The sequence below is a fragment of the Danio aesculapii genome, chromosome 13 (genome assembly GCF_903798145.1).
Source record: "Danio aesculapii chromosome 13, fDanAes4.1, whole genome shotgun sequence".
In the NCBI taxonomy this organism is placed as follows: Eukaryota; Metazoa; Chordata; class Actinopteri; order Cypriniformes; family Danionidae; genus Danio; species Danio aesculapii.
In genome coordinates, this window is record NC_079447.1 from 41,443,308 (window position 1) to 41,465,202 (window position 21,895).

The window sequence follows — 21,895 nt, forward strand, 5'->3', positions numbered from 1 at the left end:
AAGCTTACTATAAATGGATCATTTTCTCCCTACTGTTTTGGAAGAATCCCCCTTCGACCCCATCTCCTCCCTTTTCTCGAGACCTACCTGATCTCGGATCCCCTTATATGCTTATTGAGGCTTGGGCTCATGTATCTCCGAGCTCAGGGTTCTCTCCCAGGACAGCATGCCAAACCTGCTTTTAACACTAAGCATATCTAAGTAGGAACTGTTGAAATACTATGGATGCCAATGGTTACCAGTTTCTAACATTCTTTTAAATAACAGAAGAAAGAAACATAAAGTTTGAGACAACTGGATGATGAGTAAATAGTGAATGTAATAAGAGAAAAAAATGTGTGTAGTCTATTTTGTAAACTTTCCCTTAGCGGTTATGAAGTTGTAAGCATGCACATTTGTCAAATTTTAGTATCCATAATATAACTAAAATTAGGGGTGGACGATATGGCCAAAAAAGATTGCAATACATATATTTAATCTATTGACCTCATTACTATTATTATTCCTAGTCAATTCTACCATAGGCATCTGAATCAGAAGTTCTAAAACAAGTGCACTTCCGCATTGCAGAAAAAGGTTAATATATTTTACAATTTAAATATTTAAAAAACTGTTCAATCATTTATTTAAACTACTCTATCTACAGTATACACTATTTATTATCAATAATATAATTTTTAATAATATAACTTTTGCCAGCCTGATATCTAACCATGCTTTTTTTCCCCCTATATATATATATAGGGTTCTGTATGACATATACATATATACATATACATATATACATATATATACATATATATATACATATATATATATATATATATATATATATATATATATATATATATATATATATATATATATATATATATACATATACATATATATATATATATATATATATATATATATATATATATATATATATATATATATACACATGGTGGCTCAGCTCAGTATAGCACTCACCTCACAGCAAGAAGGTTGCTGGTTTGAGCCCCGGCTACGTCAGTTGGCATTTAATTAAAATTTTGATAAAATTAAATATCATCATCCATTATATCACACATTTAAATCATAATCATATATGTGAAACCATTCATACAGAAACCCAATCCCAGGTTGAAATGTAACAATGTGGCCTTTATGATAATTGTGTGAAAATACAACTAATTACTGTATACAATAAGCAAAAGCACAAATTTTTTAGCTTTATAGAAATTGCAGTGAGTGTAGTGCAAACAAGCAGCACTGTTTAATTCTGTTTCGAGGCACAAACATCAAACCAATCATTTTATCAAACTCTCATTTTGTCAAGAGTAAATGATATGACAGGACGTCTAAATGGAACTACAAAATTAAAATGTAACCCAAGACATTAATGCACAATCCATGCAGTTCTGAGTAAACTAGATATTCAGCATGCAAGGAACGTCATGTCAGAGAGAAAGAAAAAAAAAGTTATTGTTGATTAAGATTCCAAATTTCTCTATCTAAAAGTGTTTTTTGTTGTTGTTGTAATAACATGCACCAATGAATCGCTCACAATAAATCCAGGGTTATAGCTTAAAAAAGTGCAGCCAAATTTAGATTTTATGTTGACTTTAAAAGGACAAGTCACAGATTAGGCAATGCAAATTGTAACACATGCAAATATACAAGCTCTGTGTGTGTAGACAGAGCCTCAGATGATGTGACTCACAATGACGTGTATTCTTTGCACACTCAAGTACACACACTATCTCTCTCTCACACACACTTAGACACATGCACTCTGCCTTCAGGAACAGCTTGAGGGCCAAATTACAATGGCAAAGATTTGACTGTTAAATGACTTCAAATTGAGCAGTGCTACAGGCGTGGATATTAATGTTTCTGTGCGATATGGAGCGCTGAAACTAATTGCACATGAATGCAGGCCTTAACCAGATTAACCGCGGCTTGTTCAAGCATGTGAATCGTCGTTTTGTTTAGTTTGTTCCCCTGTGTTTGAGCGCTGTGATACATCAAAGTCTGACGGAGGTTATCAGAGGATCATCGTGCTCTTTTACCCCAGCATGGACATATTTCTACCCCGTCGGGTGGCTCCTGCTGTCAGACGCTTTTGTGAAAACATTTGCTTGACAATAAGCATCGCTTCTGTAATCTCGGCATGTTTGCTGTTGAATACATTGTGTGCGTGCCACACAGCATTTTAAACAATTGTCTTTGATATGATTTTTGTTTGGTGCCAGTGTTGCTTAGACTACTCATGTTTTGTTCAGAACATTGTTCTGTTGGGGGGGTAAATTCAGCTGTAATAACAAAAATAAAAATAACAATACAGTTGCTATTATTATTATTATCCAACCAACCCCCTGTTGTGTATATAATAAGCAATTTAATCCTTAACAACAAACTCAAAAACACATTCATAATAAAAAACAGAATTATGTACCAATAGCTTTCATTGAAAAATAATTCGTGTGGACTTCAGCATATTTTGAATAACAAACTGGTTCCAATACAAAGGTGCGATTAATCACAAATAAATAAAATGACTTAAACTTAAAGTGACGTACAACTTAAAACATAATCTAGAGCAAAGGTTTGCATTGGCTTGGAGATGAGATTATAGAACAAACTAGGGTTAATGAAGGAAAATGGCAAATGAAATACATCCTTTTCACATTTCTGATTTTCTCTGCAAAAGTGCAGTGAACAGGGGAGTAACACAAATATATATATATATATTTGTTATTGCTTAACAAAATAAAAATGTTATAGTGCTATCACGACACTCAGAAAAATGGGAAAAAATAGCGTGAGACTGATTACAGCAGCCAGAAGTCAGAACATTAGGAACACCTCACATAACCGTTAACTAGTTTTTCTTTTAATGTGATGCAAATATGATATAATACAAAGTATAGATTTATTAATGTAAACATTTATTTTTAAATCTAAATATTAAACACTTTCAAGGATTTAAGAAGCTGTTATTTATTAAACATGTCATCGCCATTGTTTAAAAAGGGTACATAATATAAATAGCTTAATTTTCATTGTGGCCAGTGTTTTACTTTTTGTTGTACTACAGATCTGTTGTTCAAGGGTAATTATCCGTTTTGTTTGTGGTTGCCAGATATTGCTACAAAAAATAAACAAAACTATCTTTCAAAAAATGAACCATATTCCTTTCAATTAGGATAGAAAATCTAACAGAGAAACCTCAAACTGTCAACTTCCCACTTTATTAATTGGGTTAATTACATTATTAAAGCTTCACATTAAAATAACTTATAATAATTAGATCTGGCAGCACAGAGGAGTGGAAGCTGCAGCCGCGACCTCTAAGCTCAACAAAACTCTGACAACTGTTGTGAATCAGAGACGTAAATGAATTCAGCAATGTGATTTTAAATCATTTTTTATTCAACGAACTTAAACATTTATTATTTACCATGAAAAAAGTATCAATCCATGAAAGTCAGTGGTCATAGCTGGCTATGGACCTGCATGAGGCTCTAGTCTAGGGTCTTTCCACCCTTTGCATTTCGTCAAATTCACATTATCAATAAACATTTACAAATAGAAAACAGATTTTTAAAATCCATGAATGAATTCAGAATCATCAACGTCTTCATTGTGATGTCTCTGAAAATCGAATCCCCCCACCCTTAGGTACTATGTTGCAAGTTTACATTTGCACGAATGGGCCTCACCTAGGGACTCCCGTGAGAACATTACCCAGAACTTTACACACTCTTCACCATCTTGCTATCAACCAAAAATGCATCCTGGTGCAATAACCTGCAACGATATACTGTATGGAGCACATGTACTGTACAAGACTATGCAACATATCTTCGATTGCTTCAAGGTCTAGTTCTGATGTTCCTGTGCCCTTTCAAGGTGCTTTGGGTGGCAAATGGAGTCTTTAAAAGCTGAATGGTCTTCAGCTAAGTAGCGTTAAACCCAGCACAGAGGGAAGAACTGTGTGTTGTGACATATTCATGCCAATGGCCGCATAAAAAATTGGTGCAACTTGTGCCACAATAGACCTTCTGTTGGCTCAAACCAGATGGGGTATATGTTGTTGCCTTCATTCATCGATGAGCCTTGGGCGCCTGACACCCTGTTGCCAGTTTGTGGTTTGTTCCTCATCAAACCATTGTTAGTCAGTTTTCACCACCGCTGAACGTCCTGCAAGCTTTGCTATTTCAGAAATGCTATTTCTAGCCACAAAAATGTGGCCATTGTCAAAGTTCAGACCTGTATTCCAGGCCATTTCTCTTGCATCCAACTTACTGATTACAAGAACTGTTTGATTACTTGATAGGAAATGATAAATTATATTTCAAGAGTTCACACTTAGCTGATAAGCAATAAAGCGTATTTGGCATGCTGTCCTGGGTGAGAGCCCAGAGCTCGTAATATCCTCGAGCCCGGGGCTCCCTCCCGTTAAAAGGGTGAAAGGGGAGTTCGAGCCCAGGTAAATCTCGAGAATTCCCCTGCTTGTCGCTGCGTGAGAAGTGTAAACTAGGGTTGTTTTCTGTGATAATTTGGTTTAGTCGATAGGCTATGGTTTATGTTTTTGGACGGTGGGAGGAAACCGGGGGACCCGGGGGAAACCCACGCAAACATGAGGAGAACATGTAAACTCCGCACAGAAACACCAACCAGCCCTATAGGAGGTTGGGCCAGCTGTATTCTTGCTGTGAGGCTACAGTGCTAGCCACTGGGCCACTGTGTCGCCCTATCGGAAAAAGGGGGAGGAAGTAGGGATGGAAGAGGTGGGAAGCTTTAAGACGAAGATAACTGGAGTGAAAAACTCTGGTTATTTATAATGCTTTCGTAATCATCTAATGGGGCAGATTACGGAGCTAATGAGGAGCCAGCCATGTTGATCATAAGCACGTGATCCTCTCGAAATTAGTTTATAAATAAACCACACTAATTTCACCTGTGGCTGGTTGTAATATTTAGGCACAAACTCAAAATTAGAGATCAACTAACAATTTCCTAAATATCAAGGTCTCTGCCATGTTTGAAGTTATTCTAAAAGGAGTAAAACAGACATCACTAGTCTCTCAAAGGACATCACTAGTCTCTCACAGACATCATTAGCCACTCACAGACATCACTGGACTCTCACAGAATATGTACATGCACCTGTCACCGCTTATTATATTTCTCAGTTTCTAGATCACTAGTCTGTTACAGAAATTACTAGATTCTCACAGGTCATCACAAGTATCTCACAGCACATCACTAGATTCTCACAGCACATCACTAGATTCTCACAGGTCATCACTAGTATCTCACAGGACATCAGTCTCCCACAGACATCACTAGACTCTCACAGAATATGTACATGCACCCGTCAACGCTTATTAATTGTTTCTAGATCGCACCGAAGCAATCTAATTTGAATACAGAATCGATTCTGAACTTTTGAGAATAAAAATCTGCAGAAAAAGAATCAATATGCACCAATGAATCAATTTTTTCTCTTACCCCTAACACACACACACACAAACACACCTGATTGGTGCTTACAATTTGTGCAATTCACTCCTGAAAATCCCCATCTGGTATTTTCAGTTTTTCCTCGCTACTCTTATCAGGCACTCTTGAAAGCATCTAAATGTGGGTTGATTTGCAACCCCTTGTAGATCCTTGACAATCTCGGTATGATTGTTTTTGCCCGTATGATTTGAACCTAAAACCGTGAACGCTATCAAGGCATTTACAAACACTACAACAGTAGTTGTCACACTTTAGAGATGTTTCTGTGATGATTCTGCGGCAGAAGCAGAGTTTGGACAGAGGCCAGCATGAACTCAAGCAATGATGCTGTAGTGACAAGCTTTATCTAACCGCAGATCATTGCTCCTGTTACACACTCAACCCACATGTTCACCTGAGGCGATACTAACACACACAATCCTGACACAACCTCAGAAGGCAATCTCTTGCTGAGAACAGGCACCTGTTATATCACAGAATGGATGTGCCGAGGAAATAACTCAGGTTGTCTTATGCATAAAGCATAAGCTCCTCTCTGATATCCACACACCGCAGCATTGCTCTCCAAATCTCTTGCGAGGTCGAGGCACAGGGGAGAGCAAAACCTTTCATATACACATAACAAAGCCTAATCCAAGACCAGAGGCCCTGATCAAATCGTCTTTTGTTTATGCATCGACACGACGAGGTGCAATTGAAAAAGGGTTTTCTTCATCTGGCTCAAGAGCAGAGCTGAAACTGAGGAAACAATACTCTCTCGGGGAGCCTGTTCTCTGTCTCAACACTTTAATAATATAAACCACAGCTTTCATTTCCTGAATCAGGCCAATCTGAGCACCGCCATTTATCCTCCACGAGCGGGATCGGAACAGTTCTGATTGCTATCGCTTTCTGATAACAACAGTGGAGAATATGTTGAATGCTTTTGGCTTGTACCTGGTTGATGTTTAGAAAAAGCAATCAAACAACGGTTCCTAGAAATAGGATGTGTAGTACAACAACAGGCAATAGAATTAAACAAAGCTAAAAAAAACAATGATCAGTTCATAATAGCATCATAAGAAGTCATGAAAAAGTGATGTGTGTAATGTTTTTGTCATGTGTGTAATGTTTTGTGTCACCAAATATATAGAAATGGAACGGTGCTACATTAGCAAATATTTGACCCTGGACCACAAAACCTACGTCTTAGGGCGTACTCACACTATGCTATGCGAACCGTGTCCAGGCCCGTTTCCCGGATCGTTTGAGAAGTGTGAGTGCTCTGAATCGGGATCAGACACGGTTCACTTGGCCGGCCCTGGCCTGTTTAGAAGAGGTGTGCCAGAGCGTGGTTCACTTGGGCTTTGGCGCGGTACACCTGTAGTGTGAGAGCAAAGTGCGCCTGAGCCCGAAACTGAAGACGAGACGTCACTTTTATGGGACTGTTTCACATGGATTTATTAATCATTCTTACGGTTCAATGAACGCAAACTGTCGTAGATTATTAAAGACGCAAACCCCTCACTGCACGACAGCTGCACCTTCAGCAAACCTCCTAATTCCTGCAGCACGTGGACTATGATTGTTTATGAGTGTCAAAAGTGGCTGATCTTTTCGGTGAAATGTTTCACTCTGTGTCACTGCATCCCAAACGGCTAAAACAAGACATCTCCACTATGCTGAGCAAAAGCGCTTACTGAATAGCGCATCATCGATGACGTAAACGTGCCCAGGCCCAAATGTAATGTGAGTGCGGGCCGTAAGGCGAGATGGGATTGGGGACAGGCATGCTTCGGCCCTGTTCAAGGCAACGGCACATAGTGTGAGTACGCCCTTACTGTACTATATATATATATATATATATATATATATATATATATATATATATATATATATATATATATAAATATATAAATATATAAATAGAACAGAATTAATATTTTAAATGAAAGTGCATATCTCTAATCACTAATTATTGTGGTTAGAAAAATGTGTTTAAAAACTTTGGAAGTAGTTTCAGTTTGTTTAGAAATCAGTATCTGTCTGCCCTGCTGTGGCTGTGATAATGACTCCTATGTTTATATGAACCAGTTAATCAATTATATATTGTTTGTAAACCACCAACAGTGCACTGCGATGCTTTCGGAAACTGTAAAAATTCAATTGGGTCAAATTCAAAATTTAAATGTTTCATCACTGATTCTTTTGTTTGCTGAAATGTGCTGCGCTCTGTGCTGACTGAGAGCAGGCTTTTGCTCATACTGCTCACTAAGCGAACGTGTAATTGAGCAGACAGCTCTAAGTTTTTCCTCTGTCATCTGCAAATCTCCTCTGTCAGGTTAAGGAGGCTGAGAAAAGTAGAAATAAGATGATGTTTGCTAAATAGGTTGTGCCTAAAGAAAAGTGCAACAAAATCAAAAGGCACTGCAAAAGAAAACATAAAAATCAACCAAATGGATTATATTATATTATATTATATTATATTATATTATATTATATTATATTATATTATATTATATTATATTATATTATATTATATTATATTATATTATATTATAAGGGCATCACTGTGGCAAAATACGGCAAAATGACAAAGAAAGCTGATTCTGATTGGCTCTCCTGCGTGCATTCGAAATGCTAATTGGCTTACAGAAAGAACCTTATACAGCTAAGATAGAGTTCGACTTGTAGATAAAACAATTTGTCAAACTATTTTGACAAAAATTCCAGATAGAACCTTATAATTCTACTAAAAATAAATATTATAAATAGTTTCCAAAAAACTATTTTAATTAATAAAAATTAAACATATTAGCTGATCAAATTAAACATATTAAATCTGATTCATAAATAATGTTTACCATAATAAAAATACTAAAATAGTACTAAAATCCTACCAAAACATCACATCATTAAATGATGATAGAGATGACCTAAAAGAACACTTGCAAATAATCCAATTTAATTTCCAGATGCAGTCCATTCATGTTCAACGTGTATTTATGCACATTATTACCTTATCCGATCACAAAAGCACCAGATACACAAGCCTAAACCATCAATCACTGTGACACAGCAGATTTCATCTTCATTCCTCGATATAAAATACACATCTCAAAACATAAAATAAGCCATTTGAAATGTCAATAAACACCACAAGAAATTCAACACAGGCACCATCACACCTGTGCTTAAAAGATCTCCTCTTTCTCAGAAGAGTCCTTGTCTTGTCCCTGGCAGCGAAAAAGCAGAGGGCGAGACTTGCCGCTTTGAAGATTGATGTTGGTGTTTAAGACGCCTCTGAAAAGCAGACAAGACCTTCGGGCTAATCTAGCCTTAGATGATAAAGACGCTCACCTGCTCAGAGCTGATAGCATGGCTCTGCTGGCCAACGCTGTAAAGAGCAGATGCCTCTATATATTGAGACTTCAACATCCTCATTTCTGCTGCCAGAGATGACCATCTTTTAAAAATGTATATGACCTTCAGTCCAAATTTTCACAAAATATGTACAGTTTAATTCAGTGAGTGTGTTCATGAGTTCTTACGTGTGTTTGATGGAGATATTACAGAGCTTTGGCTTATAGGTAGTTATTGGGTTCACTGTACTGTAGATATTACAAAATATGGTAACACTTTAGAATAATGGAAACATTTACTAACATTAACTGAGTATGAAACATCTTGTAAAGCATTTATTAATCATACTTCAACATTACTAATGCATTATTAAAATCCAAAGTTGTGCTTGTTAACATTAGTTAATGCACTGTGAGTTGATGAACTAACATGAACTAATGTTATTTAAATTAAATAACGTTAACGTTAGCAAAGATGTGATAATTTTAGTGAATGCAGTAACTAATAGACCATTACTTTAAAGTCTTTTCTAATACATACAGTTGAAGCCAAAATTATTAGCCCACTTTGAATTTTTTTTTCTTTTTTAAATATTTCCCAAATGATGTTTAACAGAGCAAGGAAATTTTCATAGTATGTCTGATAATATTTTTTTCTTCTGGAGAAAGTCTTATTTGTTTTATTTCGGCTAGAATAAAAGCAGTTTTTAATTTTTTTTTAACAAAATTTTTTGCCCCTTTAAGCTTTTTTTTTTTTTTTTCCCGATAGTCTACAGAACAAACCATCGGTATACAATAACTTGCCTAATTACCCTAAGCTGCCTAGTTAACCCAATTAACCTAGTCAAGCCTTTTAATTTCACTTTAAGCTGTATAGAAGTGTCTTGAAAAATATCTAGTCAAATATTAGTTACTGTCATCATGGCAAAGATAGAAATGACTTAGTAATAATATTATGTTTAGAAATGTGTTGAAAGAAATGTTTCGTTAGTTTTCGGTAAACAGAAATTGGTGAAAAAAATAAACAGGGGAGGAAATAATTCAGGGAGGCTAATAATTCTGAATTCAACTGTATACAAGTTTACGCTACAATTTTGATTCTGTCATCATATACTCACTCTCATGTTGATTTGAAGACATCTGATTTTTTTTTTTTTGCAACAAATGAAGATTATTTTTTAAATCAAAGAGATTTCTAGGGAAATCAGTAGTATAAGAAAATAAAGATTTATTTAACACAATTTAATTTATTGCATCTCAAAATTATTGCATATATTAAATGTATATGTAACAACAAGAGAAATACAATTTGCACATAAAATTTTGTCTATTTCGACCATAAAATTAGAAGCCCTGCTTTTTGATTTACATTTATATACCATATTGCAATACTGTTTAAATTTGTTGACAAAATAAGGCTTACCACCCGACTACTTTATTTTCTGTATACAAACCTTTCCCATTACAACCAAGAATTTAATAATCTAAGATTCATCCTTTTCTATATCATAATCTTTCACATAAAGTAATCAGCTTCTTACAGCCCCCCTTTGTCACAGTAAAACTAAAGGCGGTCTAGTTTTTTAAATACAGCTCCAAAACATTAAATTAAATTGCCTGTAAACTGCGAGATTTGCTTTTTGCTGGTCAGTTTTAAAACTGCTTTCATATCTTATTTGTTCTTGCTGGCTTTTGATTAAGATCAGTTTTAATTGTACATATTTTTTATCCTTCTCTTTTTCTTTTCTTACATGATCCATGCTTTTTTTTGATTTTATGTATTGTGTTTTTTTGTAAAGCATGTTGCTTTTAAATGTGCTGTAGAAATATTTACTGGACTTTATTATTATGATTAATACTGACTTTATCTCATAAGATTTAAGCATGCATAATTTCTACTTTTTAATCCTTTTCCTTTTATACTTTTTAACACTTAAAGCCATGATTTAAATAAGTACATCCTAATTTAAACTCTTTATGACTGATTTATTTTTCTCATATGGCAGAAATTGGCTTTTTGTATACATGTGAAGTATAGTTTAGTATATATTTAGTATTAATTGACACGCAAAACTTCAAAATGTTCCAAAACAGACTAAAAAAGTATCAGCAGTTTTAATCCAAGCTTTCTGAATGGACACACTCACTAATATGAATAGATTTAATTTATACTTTAATCCAAATGCAAATTTAGATCACCTGAAAACTACACCTGAAAAAAAAAATTCCCAGAATTTCTTTCAGATATCTCTGTCTGTGTTCTGAGGACGAACACAACTGATATGAGTTTGGAAAAACATGTAGGTGAATAAATATCAGAATTCTCATTTTGGTTTATCTGACCTTTTAATAAAATGCTATGTCACAATGTTATGAGACAGGTGAATTTATGCGATATGAGATGATATTTACACCCTGTAATGGGTCAGATAAAGCTTGGCCTCTATGATAAGCAGTATCAAAAATAATTCATATTTTCCAAAAAAAAAAATTATGAAAATAATATAAATAAACAAACCCCCTAAATATATGCTAATCACTGTCTGAAGTGAATGGGGCTATCTTGTTCAAAATAATTAATTCTTGTAACAGGGAATTATACTAATTACCATACTGTGGCAGAAAGGTCAAATAAACACACCCACGACCAGCCTCAAAACAACCTGGTATTTCAGGAATTAGCATCAATTTATTGTACTCTGTGCAAGCGGAGAGGGGTTTGACCGGATCGCAGTGGTATTAACCACTGTCAATTGATAAAATTAGAAAACATCTGGCTGACGGGGGACACAGTGTGTTTACAACCGAACAGCCGACAAAGAAGGCACCTGGGAATTATCCTCATTCTATGTGGTAGACAGAGAAGCTGTGTTTGCGGCATTCAAGATTCTTCTAGAAAATATGTTTAAATGATCAATCAGGCATTAACAGTTTTTTGTTTTATTTTGGTGGATCTCTGGTCTGGACTATAAACTTTGTACAGTAAATAGAAGGCTATCAGAGAGATGCTAGGGATAACAACAGGTGAAATACTGTACAAGCTGCACCAAATGCCCAAACAAATTTGGCATTAGCTTTGACAGGTCAAAATCCTTGAGATTCTGGAATTGATTTATTTTTGTAACATTTTTGGCACTGTCGCCTCACAGCAAGAAAGTTGCTGGTTCGAGACCACAGCTGTGCCAGTTGACGTTTCTGTGTGGAGTTTGCATGTTTTCTCTGTATTCGCATGGGTTTTCTCCGGGTGCTCTGCATTTCCCCACAGTCCAAAGACATGCGCTATACTGTAGGTGAATTGGGTAAGGTAAATTGTGCTGGATAAGTTGGCGGTTCATTCCGCTGTGGCGACCCCTGATAAATAAATGGGCTAAGCTGAAAGAAAATGAATGAATGAATCTAATGTATGTGAGTGTGTCAGACAGACCAGCTTTACTAGACCAAGAAAATTAAACCCAAGAAAACACTTTATTCCTGCTGTTTTAAAGGTGCCATCTACAGGCAGATAATTTCATTCAGGCTGTTGACTGTTTTTTGGATTTGTGCAGGTATGTTTTGTGTAACAATTTTACAACGACAAATGTTTGTACTTCATATTTTGAAATTACGTAATCAAATTAATATTAACAAGGCGATGTGTGTAGAATTTTAGTTTGGACTGTGAGTAAAATACAGTGGTTGTCTTTCATTTTAAAATTTTAGCAGAAAGTTCTACACATGATAAAAAAAAGTTGTTCATGTACTCGTATAAAATTTTTTCCCCATTTTAAAAAATAGTGGTGGTTCAGTGGTTAGCACTGTCAACCCACAGGAAGAAGGTCCCAGCTGGGCCAGTTGGCATTTCTGTGTGGTTCTCCCTATGTTTGCGTGGATTTCCTCCAAGTGTGTATATATATATAAACCAGAAGTTTACATACACTCTAAAAAAAAGGAACATAACCATTTAGAAAAAAAAGTCTAATTTTAAATCATACTAAACGTTTACTATTTTAGGCCGTTAGGATTACCTAAATGATTTGCATTTGCTAAATGCCAGAATAATGAGAGAATATTTTTTTAATTTTCACACACAACCATCTCTAGGGTTTACAGAAAATGGTCAGAAAAAGAAAAAATATCCATTGAGTGACAGTTTTGTGGGCGCAAATGCCTTGTTGATGCCAGAGGTGAGAGAAGAATGGCCAGACTGGTTCGAGCTGAAAGAAAAGCAACAGCAACTCAAATAACCACTCGTTACAACCGAGGTATGCAGAAGAAAATCTCTGAACACCCAACACGTCGAACCTTGAGGCAGATGGGTTACAGCAGTAGAAATCCACACCGGGTGCCACTCCTCTCAGCTAAGAACAGGAAACTGTGGCCATAATTTGCACAGTCTCACCAAAACTGATATAAATATATATATATATATATATATATATATATATATATATATATATATATATATATATATATATATATATAAGTTTTGTAAAAACGTTGCCTGGTCTGGCGAGTCTCAATTTCTGCTGCGTGATTCAGATGGTAGGGTCAAAATCTGGCATCAACAACATGAAAGCATGGGCCCATCCTGCCTTGTTTTAAGAGTTCAGGCTAGTGGTGGTGTAATAGTGTGGAGAATATTTTCTTGGCACACTTTGGGCCCATTATTACCAACTGAGCAGTGTGTCAATGCTAAAGCCTACCTGAGAATTGTTGCTGACCATGTCCATCCCTTTGTTATCAGAGTGTACCCATCTTCTGAAGGCTACTTCCAGCGGGATAACTGGCCATGTCACAAAGTGCAAATCATCTCAGACTAGTTTCTTGAACATGACAATGAGTTCACTGTACTCAAATAGCCTCCACAGTCAACAGATCTCAATCCAATAGAGTACATTTTAACTGTGGTGGAATGGGGCATCATGGATCATGGATTTGTCACCGACAAATCTTCGGCAATTGCGTGACGCTCTCATGTCAATATGGACCAAAACATCCGAGGAATTTTCCAGTACCTTGTAGAATCTATGTCACGAATGATAAAGGCAGTTCTGAATGCAAAAGCGGGTCCAACGCGGTAACCTAACAAAGTGGCTATATACTGTATATACATATATACTGTACAGTATATACACACACACACATAAATCAGTGACTGCTAATAAATATACCATCTTTGTCTGAATTGTGATTAAAGTGCACACATTTTTAAAACACCATAGAGAGCCAGCGAGTTAAATAGTACATTACTCATGTTTAATATGACCAAGCTAAATATATTTAACACTAAATATAAAAGTGGTGTTCAGTGGTGCTATGTTTTTCAAGGCCAATGACAACTTGCATCAACCAACACATGAATTATAGAGCAAGAGAAGCATGACAAGTGAAATACGCAGAGTATTTTTTATTTATACATTTATAGCAAGATAGCAGCAAAAAATTAATGAGGTTAGTTGTCAAAATACGGCTAAATCCCTGTCTGCTGGGGGGAGACCCTATTAGGAGATTCATAGACATCTGTACAAGACGTCTTGTGCATCATCATTAGAATTTCAAAGTGCTTTTGATTGTTTGATCTCATATCCAGAAATTATTGTTGGGAGAGTCATTATCATAAACCCAGTTCTAAATTTGTTTTCCACACTCTCGGTTATGATCCATAATTAACTATACTGGAGAGATTACATTATGTCTCCCTTTCCGGGTGAGGAATCAGCATGGAATTTCTCACTCCTGGGAATTTTATGGATTAGAAATGCAACTTTTATTTTCCCTCACAGTGGCTGTTTTTAGGACTCGCCAGACACAAATCATAGTGTTTCAGCATGCGACTACTCCGTATATATAACTCCAGTCTGCATGCCGACAGACTGAGAGCGATTTCCAGCTGCAAAGAAATGATATTACATTTGGTGGAATGAAATGAAAATCCCACCCCCCTCCTCAACGTTCTGCACTTTAGAAAGAAGGAGGGCCGAAATAATGAATTAGGCCCATTTGAGGATATTGACTGATTCCCTGAGTGCTCACGGCGCCGTCCGTCCGTAATCTATCTCCGAAATAATCATTCATGCTCTAAATACATCAGAGAGAGCGGATCATAAAAAATACACCATTCAGCTCCATTGATTTGCATTGTTAATTTCCCACTTGATGGCTTCAGAGAGAGAGGGAGTGATGAAGGGGCCGCAGCGGCGGGTTTAAAGTATCCAACGCGGCAAATCACAAGATAGCCGCTGTCAGCAATGAGGCTTGACAATGAGGAAACACAATTAAGCGGCAGCGGAGAGCCGAGTGATGCAGCTCTCCATAAAACTTCGGTGAGATCACAACTTATCAGCCTCCACATAACCGTAAAAGCTCGGCTGAGATAAAGTCTCTGCTATGAGATCTTTATCAGAGGCTGCTTGGCTGTTTTCGGATGTGCCTGGTGCAGTGTGGGATAGATCCTGCTGGATGGGACATCATCACTGCCTGACACCTGAGCTCTGTTGTGTCAGGGGGATGTGAAAAATAACTGTGAACTTGAGCAGTAGAAAGAGCTTCAGTGGAGCTACAGCAGGGCCTGGATGATATGGGACAGATGTCATAAATAATGTAGACATTTCAGCTAACTAAAAACTGTATGTGTATGTGTGTGTTGATATTGTGATGTTTACTAACAGAGAATATGACGAATATGCAGTAAGCTCCAGAATCATATGGGGGGAGAAACAGTGCACACAGAGAAAAAAAGCTTCTGTTATAATATTACAGTCATTTTAAAGAGATAGTTCTTACAAAATGAAAATTTACTCACTATTTATTCACCCTAAATGAGATCCAAACCTTTATAAGTTTGTTTATTCTGTTGAACACCAAAGAAGAAATTCTGAAGGGAGATAAAAACCTGTAACCATTGACATCCATATGATTTCCATGGTTTCCAGCTTTCTTTAAAATAACTTAAAGACATTTGACATTTAAATAGTTTTGAAATATGTACAGTGTAAATAAACAATGACATAATTTTCAGCCCCTTTAATATCAGTGCAGAAGGTACAGTTGTTTCTGAAAAATAGCAGCTCCATATAATTTTTAAACACAGATTTTATTCATTCATTCATTCATTTATTTTCTTTTCGGCTTAGTCCCTTTATTAATCAGGGGTCGCCACAGCGGAATGAACTGCCAACTTATCCAGTATAGGTTTTACAAAGTGGATGCCCTTCCAGCTGCAACCCAACACTGGGAAACACCCATACACTCCTGCATTCACACTCATACACTATGGCCAATTTAGCTTATTCAACTCACCTATAGCACATGCCTTTGGACTGTAGGGGAAACCGGAGCACCCGGAGGAAATCCACACAAACACGGGGAGAACATGCAAACACAAAATGCCAACTGACCCAGCCGAGGCTCGAACCAGTGACCTTCTTGCTGTGAGGCGATTGTGCTACCCAATGCACCACCGTCACTAAATAGATTTTATAATGGAAAAAAAATATATTCCATTCTAAGAGGTTTTATGAAGTATGAGCATATTTTGTATATACCATTATTCACAGTCTTTACAGTAAACTAAGGCTTAAATATGGTACTTGGGGTCATCAGGCATACCATTAATGACCACTAGTTCTGAAAAGAAAAAAATCTCTCATCAGTCTACATTTATATTTAGACCATCAATGTGTTCCTTAGCCAATTGAAACAAATTCTGCACCTTTTTTTTCTTGTTTGTTTGTTTTGTTTTTATTGATGGTGATTTAGGGGCTTTTTGCTCAAATTTGTTGTTGAGATTCTATCGGAGGTCTTCTGGCTGTAACTGAACTTGCAGGTATTTTATTTAGATCTTCTTTTTTGGTCTGTCTGGAGATGATGATTAGCTAGACTCTTCAATCTATTTTAACTGTAGTTGCTTGTTTGTTGTTCAGTGTGTTTCAGGTTTTAGATGAGCATCCTATTTGCTGAACTTTTTTTATACATCATCCATTTCCAAACACTTTTTTACCTTAATTGCGCTATTTGACCCATGTTGTTTTACAGTTCATAAAGAAACATATTTTAACACTTCCTCCTAGATTAAATAAAAAAAACATTAATGACCTTTTTTTTTACTTTTTTCCCACAGAATGAATTAATTATCTTTCGGTGCATTACCCAACTGCTCAGAACAAGCAACACATGACCAAGCAATACTACAACATCCACAAATATCACTATTCCTAATAACAATGGTTCAAGAGGTTACTGATATTGTACTGACATTTTTAAACACAAATGCAAACACAATACATTCATATTTCATGAACTTTTATAGATCTAACACAAGATTTTGTTATGATAAACTTTCCTTTGCTACTTCACACTTTAGTGAATTTTTATTTTAGTTAATTTTAAAGTAATCACTTTGTGAAATTTTATAAACTAATTTCGAGAGGAGCACATGCTATTATTGATCGCGGCTGGTCTCTCATCTGCAATCACTGATAAACCTATCAGATTAATCCAAGCCTAGAATAGTTTCACCTTACATCCCTTATCTTTGTTTTTGAAGAATCCCCCATCCACCCCATATCCACCTTTTTCTCCTTTACCAGGGGGAGCTCCCGAGGCCTACCTGATCTCAGACCCCCACTTTCATGCTAAATGACCAGGCGAGAGCCATTAGCTAAATTATCGCTGAGCTCTGTGTTCTCTCCCGGGACAGCATGTCAAACCTGCTATTAGTATCAAGCAATATCTAAGTGTGAACTCTTGAAACATTCAAATTTAATTCTGGTTACTTTTCACCAATTTAATTCCAATTCAGTCTTGAAAACTGAAATTCAAAATTGAATTGATTTTCTAATTCAGTTGTCTACAGATCTGCTACATATAAATTGCATGTTGTATGGCGTGTTGTATCTCTTGTCCTTGCCTTTGTTCTTGCAGTTTTTATTAAATGCCTTGAACTATGAGTGCAATGTTGTCAAGTTAAAAGGAGCACTTTTAAAAGCACTGTGTCTCACAAAACATTGATGAGTCTCAAAATCCCTCCATTCTGTTCAGTTCAGTTGTGTTCCATCTAAAAAGTAAAATGTGTAAAAGCCTTGCAAAACACTGAGTGCTGACCTGGATTTGACACAAACCACTGTCTGAAGAATCAGCTTGCAAGGTACCACACAAAATAAATAAATAAAAATAAAATAATATAAAAAACATTTCCCTTTAGATATGTTGACTAAATTCCAACTGGTGTGAGAAGTTTGGAAGGCAATGTTGTATTGTTTTCATGGCTGTCACGGCTGAGTACTCTAGTTCTGATGCCAGTCTCAACAATAAAGTACACCACACTTTGAATTGATGAATTATTTACTGTAGCATCCCTATCAAATCAACACATTGTGTGTCCATTTCTCTGATCAAAATGGTTTTTGGCTGCTGAACAAAGCATGAAGTCTTTTATTTGATTTAAACGATTCCATTTTCTAAATGCACAATCTACAAGCAGATATTTGATGAAAAGTGAAACACAACTGTGACAGCCATTGCTGAAAAGCACACACATTTAACTCCAATAAACCCCACACTTATGGCTCACAACATGCTTTCAATTATCAAGTCCTTGATTATTGTATTGATTATGAAACGCTCGATGACAACTCGTTTGCAAATTCCCATTTGCATTTACGCAGCCACTAAAATGACACAAACGAAAGAATTAAAAGGACAGAGAGAAAAGGTGGCATCTGTTGCGGCTTTTAGACAGATACATCACACTAATCCATTCCTTTTACATGAGCCCCTGTCAGGGTTAATTGGTTTGTGAGGATGGGTAATGAAGGAAAATGGCGGCGTTTATTGTTGCGCCTCTCTCATTAAAAGGACGCAGTTCGGCTGACATTTACACACCCATCAGACACCAGCAGAAATGCGTTATAAAACGAGCAGCTTTAACTGATCTGAGCACAGTAACGCTGCATGACAGTGTTTCATAAACTATAATGAGGTTAAAGTCATAAGACGTTTTACAAAGATCAACTACACCCAGGAGCATCACGGGAGGTCACAGATGGTAAAAGCAATAACATCCCAGCTAACACAAACCGGTAAATGCATGTGGGTGCTCAAACACAGCAAAGCTAATGTGTGTCATTTCTGGCTTCCATTGGTCGCACAAGTTGGAGGTCTCGCATCATAACCCATGCTTTCCGGTTGTGAAGTCGTGACATATGAAATATTGTTTCCAGGTCCAAGCCGCTACTCATTTGAATTGCGAAAATTTTCAATTTTAGTCATATATATAGACATGATTTATATAAAATCATGATGGTACACAACAGTCTCTGGACTTTCTTCATCACAGACACCAATATTATATATATATATATATATATATATATATATATATATATATATATATATATATATATATATATATATATATATATATATATATATATATATATATATATATATATATATATATATATATAAATATTGCGATTGTAATTTTTGAGTGTAATACATTGTTACATACATACATAAACATTTACTATTAGCATTTGATGAGCCTCCACATACAGTTTGATATGGCACTGACCCGGAAGCTGCTTTGTGTGATATCATGCTTAACAACGGATTGGCTGAATGAAGTGTTAGTCTACATTGAATAGTGTGTTTTAGAGATCTTTTTCAACATAAAACAATTCTCATCAATACTGATGATTCTACTGAAATTCAGAAAAGATCTCTATCAACTAGTGATAGGAAGTTTGGATCTTTTCGGCAAACCAGATTTTTCAGACAGTTCGTTTCAATGAACTGGTTAAAAAAAAACAGATCCCAGGTTATTTTATGACGTAACGATGCCATTCGCAATGACTTAATTGCAATCCTCCCATATTAGGACTCAACATATCAAAAACATATTCATACAGTTACATTGCAAAGATTTTGACGGAAACAAGGCTTTGCATTGCATTCGTGTTCCAGTGTCCATGTAAAACATCATAATTCAGCACAAGGTGATTCGGTGCAGTGTAACTTTTTCTATGTATGTTTGTTTGACTCCAGGCCATGATGTCAATTCTACAATATATTGTGGGGATGTGAGATCACTGATTTTGTGATCATAACACAGCAACATCTTAAAGCAGTGGTTCTCAAACTTTTAAGCCAGTGACCCCCAATGTAAGATCGTCAAGAACTCGCAACCCCCCACTACCAAAGCATATCCAAACAATAAAAATAACTTTTTTTTTAAGGTGTTCACAATATTTTAACTTTATTTATTATACATTACAGGGCTTGAAATTGAAGGCAAGCGTTGAAGGCTTTGTTTACTGCGGCAAGTTGGCATTCCTGAGTGCTGCGTTTCAAGTACAAAGATGCATTCTGACTGAATGTGTCCTAAATACTTTATAAATTCATCAGTAATATATTTTTAAAAATTTGAAAAAATTAGCTTTCACTTGTAATACTGAATAAATATATATTATAATCGCTGAAAACTACACAATTTTTAAATCACTCTCGTGACCCCCAGTTTGAGAACCACTGTCCTAAAGTACTGCATCATTTTTGGTCATACATACAAGAGTTAACACAAATAAAAATGTAATCGGTATAGTTTGATATGTGTGGATTCATCTTGTCAGTTGTGTTCATTAAATCTTCTGACCAATCAAATGCTATTATCTGACATGTCCCTTCTCTTCAAGATGCTTCTCATTTGCTTTTATGTGATGCACTTGATCTCAACCACTCTCAAAAACAAAATGCTATTGGCTGTTTTTTTTAATATATATCTATGAAAGGGAGGAGCTATTGTATGTCTCACCCTGTCTTCATGTTTCAGTTGAGATTACGTCAAATTTCTAATTAAAAAATGCGCATTTCAAAAGCACTTCACAGGACCTTTAAATGTTTCTGTCATTTCGTGTCTGGTGCAGAAAGACAAATTGCATGTCATTGGAATCTTGTCATGTGTTGTTAGGACACAGTGTAATGCAGCAATATAATACATATTTTGGGCAAAAGTAGTGCATGTGTAAATTTTACCCGCTGATAATTTAAGGTGCATAAAGATCCCTGGTGGTTTAGTGTTAAACATTTCAACTTTAAAAAGAACCCACGTGTAATCAGCGCTTAAGTATGGACCCATCAATGTTGTGCAGATGTTACCTCTCTCCTGCGTGATGCCCAGCACGTCTGTTTGACTTTCCAAACCACAGCAGCAACCAACAGCAGGGACAGGAAACAGCTGGAGACAAAACGCACAGAAAATCAATAGATCAGTCAATCAAATCAAATTCATGAGTCTGTAATCGCAATCGTGGAAAACATTCCACTAACCTCAGAGGCTAGACTGAGGACAGCTGTTTCATATTTGTATTTCAAATCCCACAATCAATGATAAACAAGTTCATCCAGCATGAAAAAAAATCAATGCCTTATGGAACTGACTGTTGTGTCAATCATACTCTATACGCAATGCCAGCCGGTGCAGTGAACAGGGCTGATTTTCTCTTTAAAGTCATATGCAATGGCTATTTTCGGAAAGACAGAACATGTTTGATCGTATTAAAAAAAAAGTTGGCCTTGAGAAGAACTAGTGATGTTAAATGCACAAATAAAAAGCAGCATTCCTCTTTGTGGTTTATTTACCATTGGCAGAATTCACTCGACATGGTGACAAATGCATGGAGCTGAAGTATATAGGGGAATAGCATTTGGAAGTCATGCACAATCCATTTTGTTGTTGTTGTGGCTTTATTTATTTATTTATTTGTTCCATACTCAGTTCACGGCCAGCATCTGCTGCAGTACAGTACATGATAAAGCACTAGTGAACAAGTGGGTAGTGTTGCTTAAAATGTAGGAAAGATGTGTCACAACTCATGGACAAATTGTAAAAAGATTGAGTGCTCGATTCTGCATAAGCACTGTTTACTTACCATCATTTTATAATTTAGTTATTAAAATAAAATAAAACAAAATAAAAGGCATCACGGTGGTGCAGTGGGTAGCACGATCCCTGGTTCAAGCCTCGGCTGGGTCAGTTGGTATTTCTGTGTGGAGTTTGCATG

The 21,895-nt window shown here is 36.1% G+C and overlaps 1 protein-coding gene across 2 annotated transcripts in view; it reads right to left on the bottom strand.

The window, feature by feature from the left end:
• The window catches only part of atrnl1a (attractin-like 1a), a 431,550-nt gene that overhangs the window by 137,168 nt on the left and 272,487 nt on the right, over nt 1-21,895 (bottom strand). For both annotated transcript variants that reach the window (XM_056471227.1, XM_056471228.1), the window contains exon 27: nt 20,991-21,069. In XM_056471227.1, the coding sequence (XP_056327202.1) occupies nt 20,991-21,069 (79 nt within the window). The remainder of the gene's footprint in view (nt 1-20,990; nt 21,070-21,895) is intronic.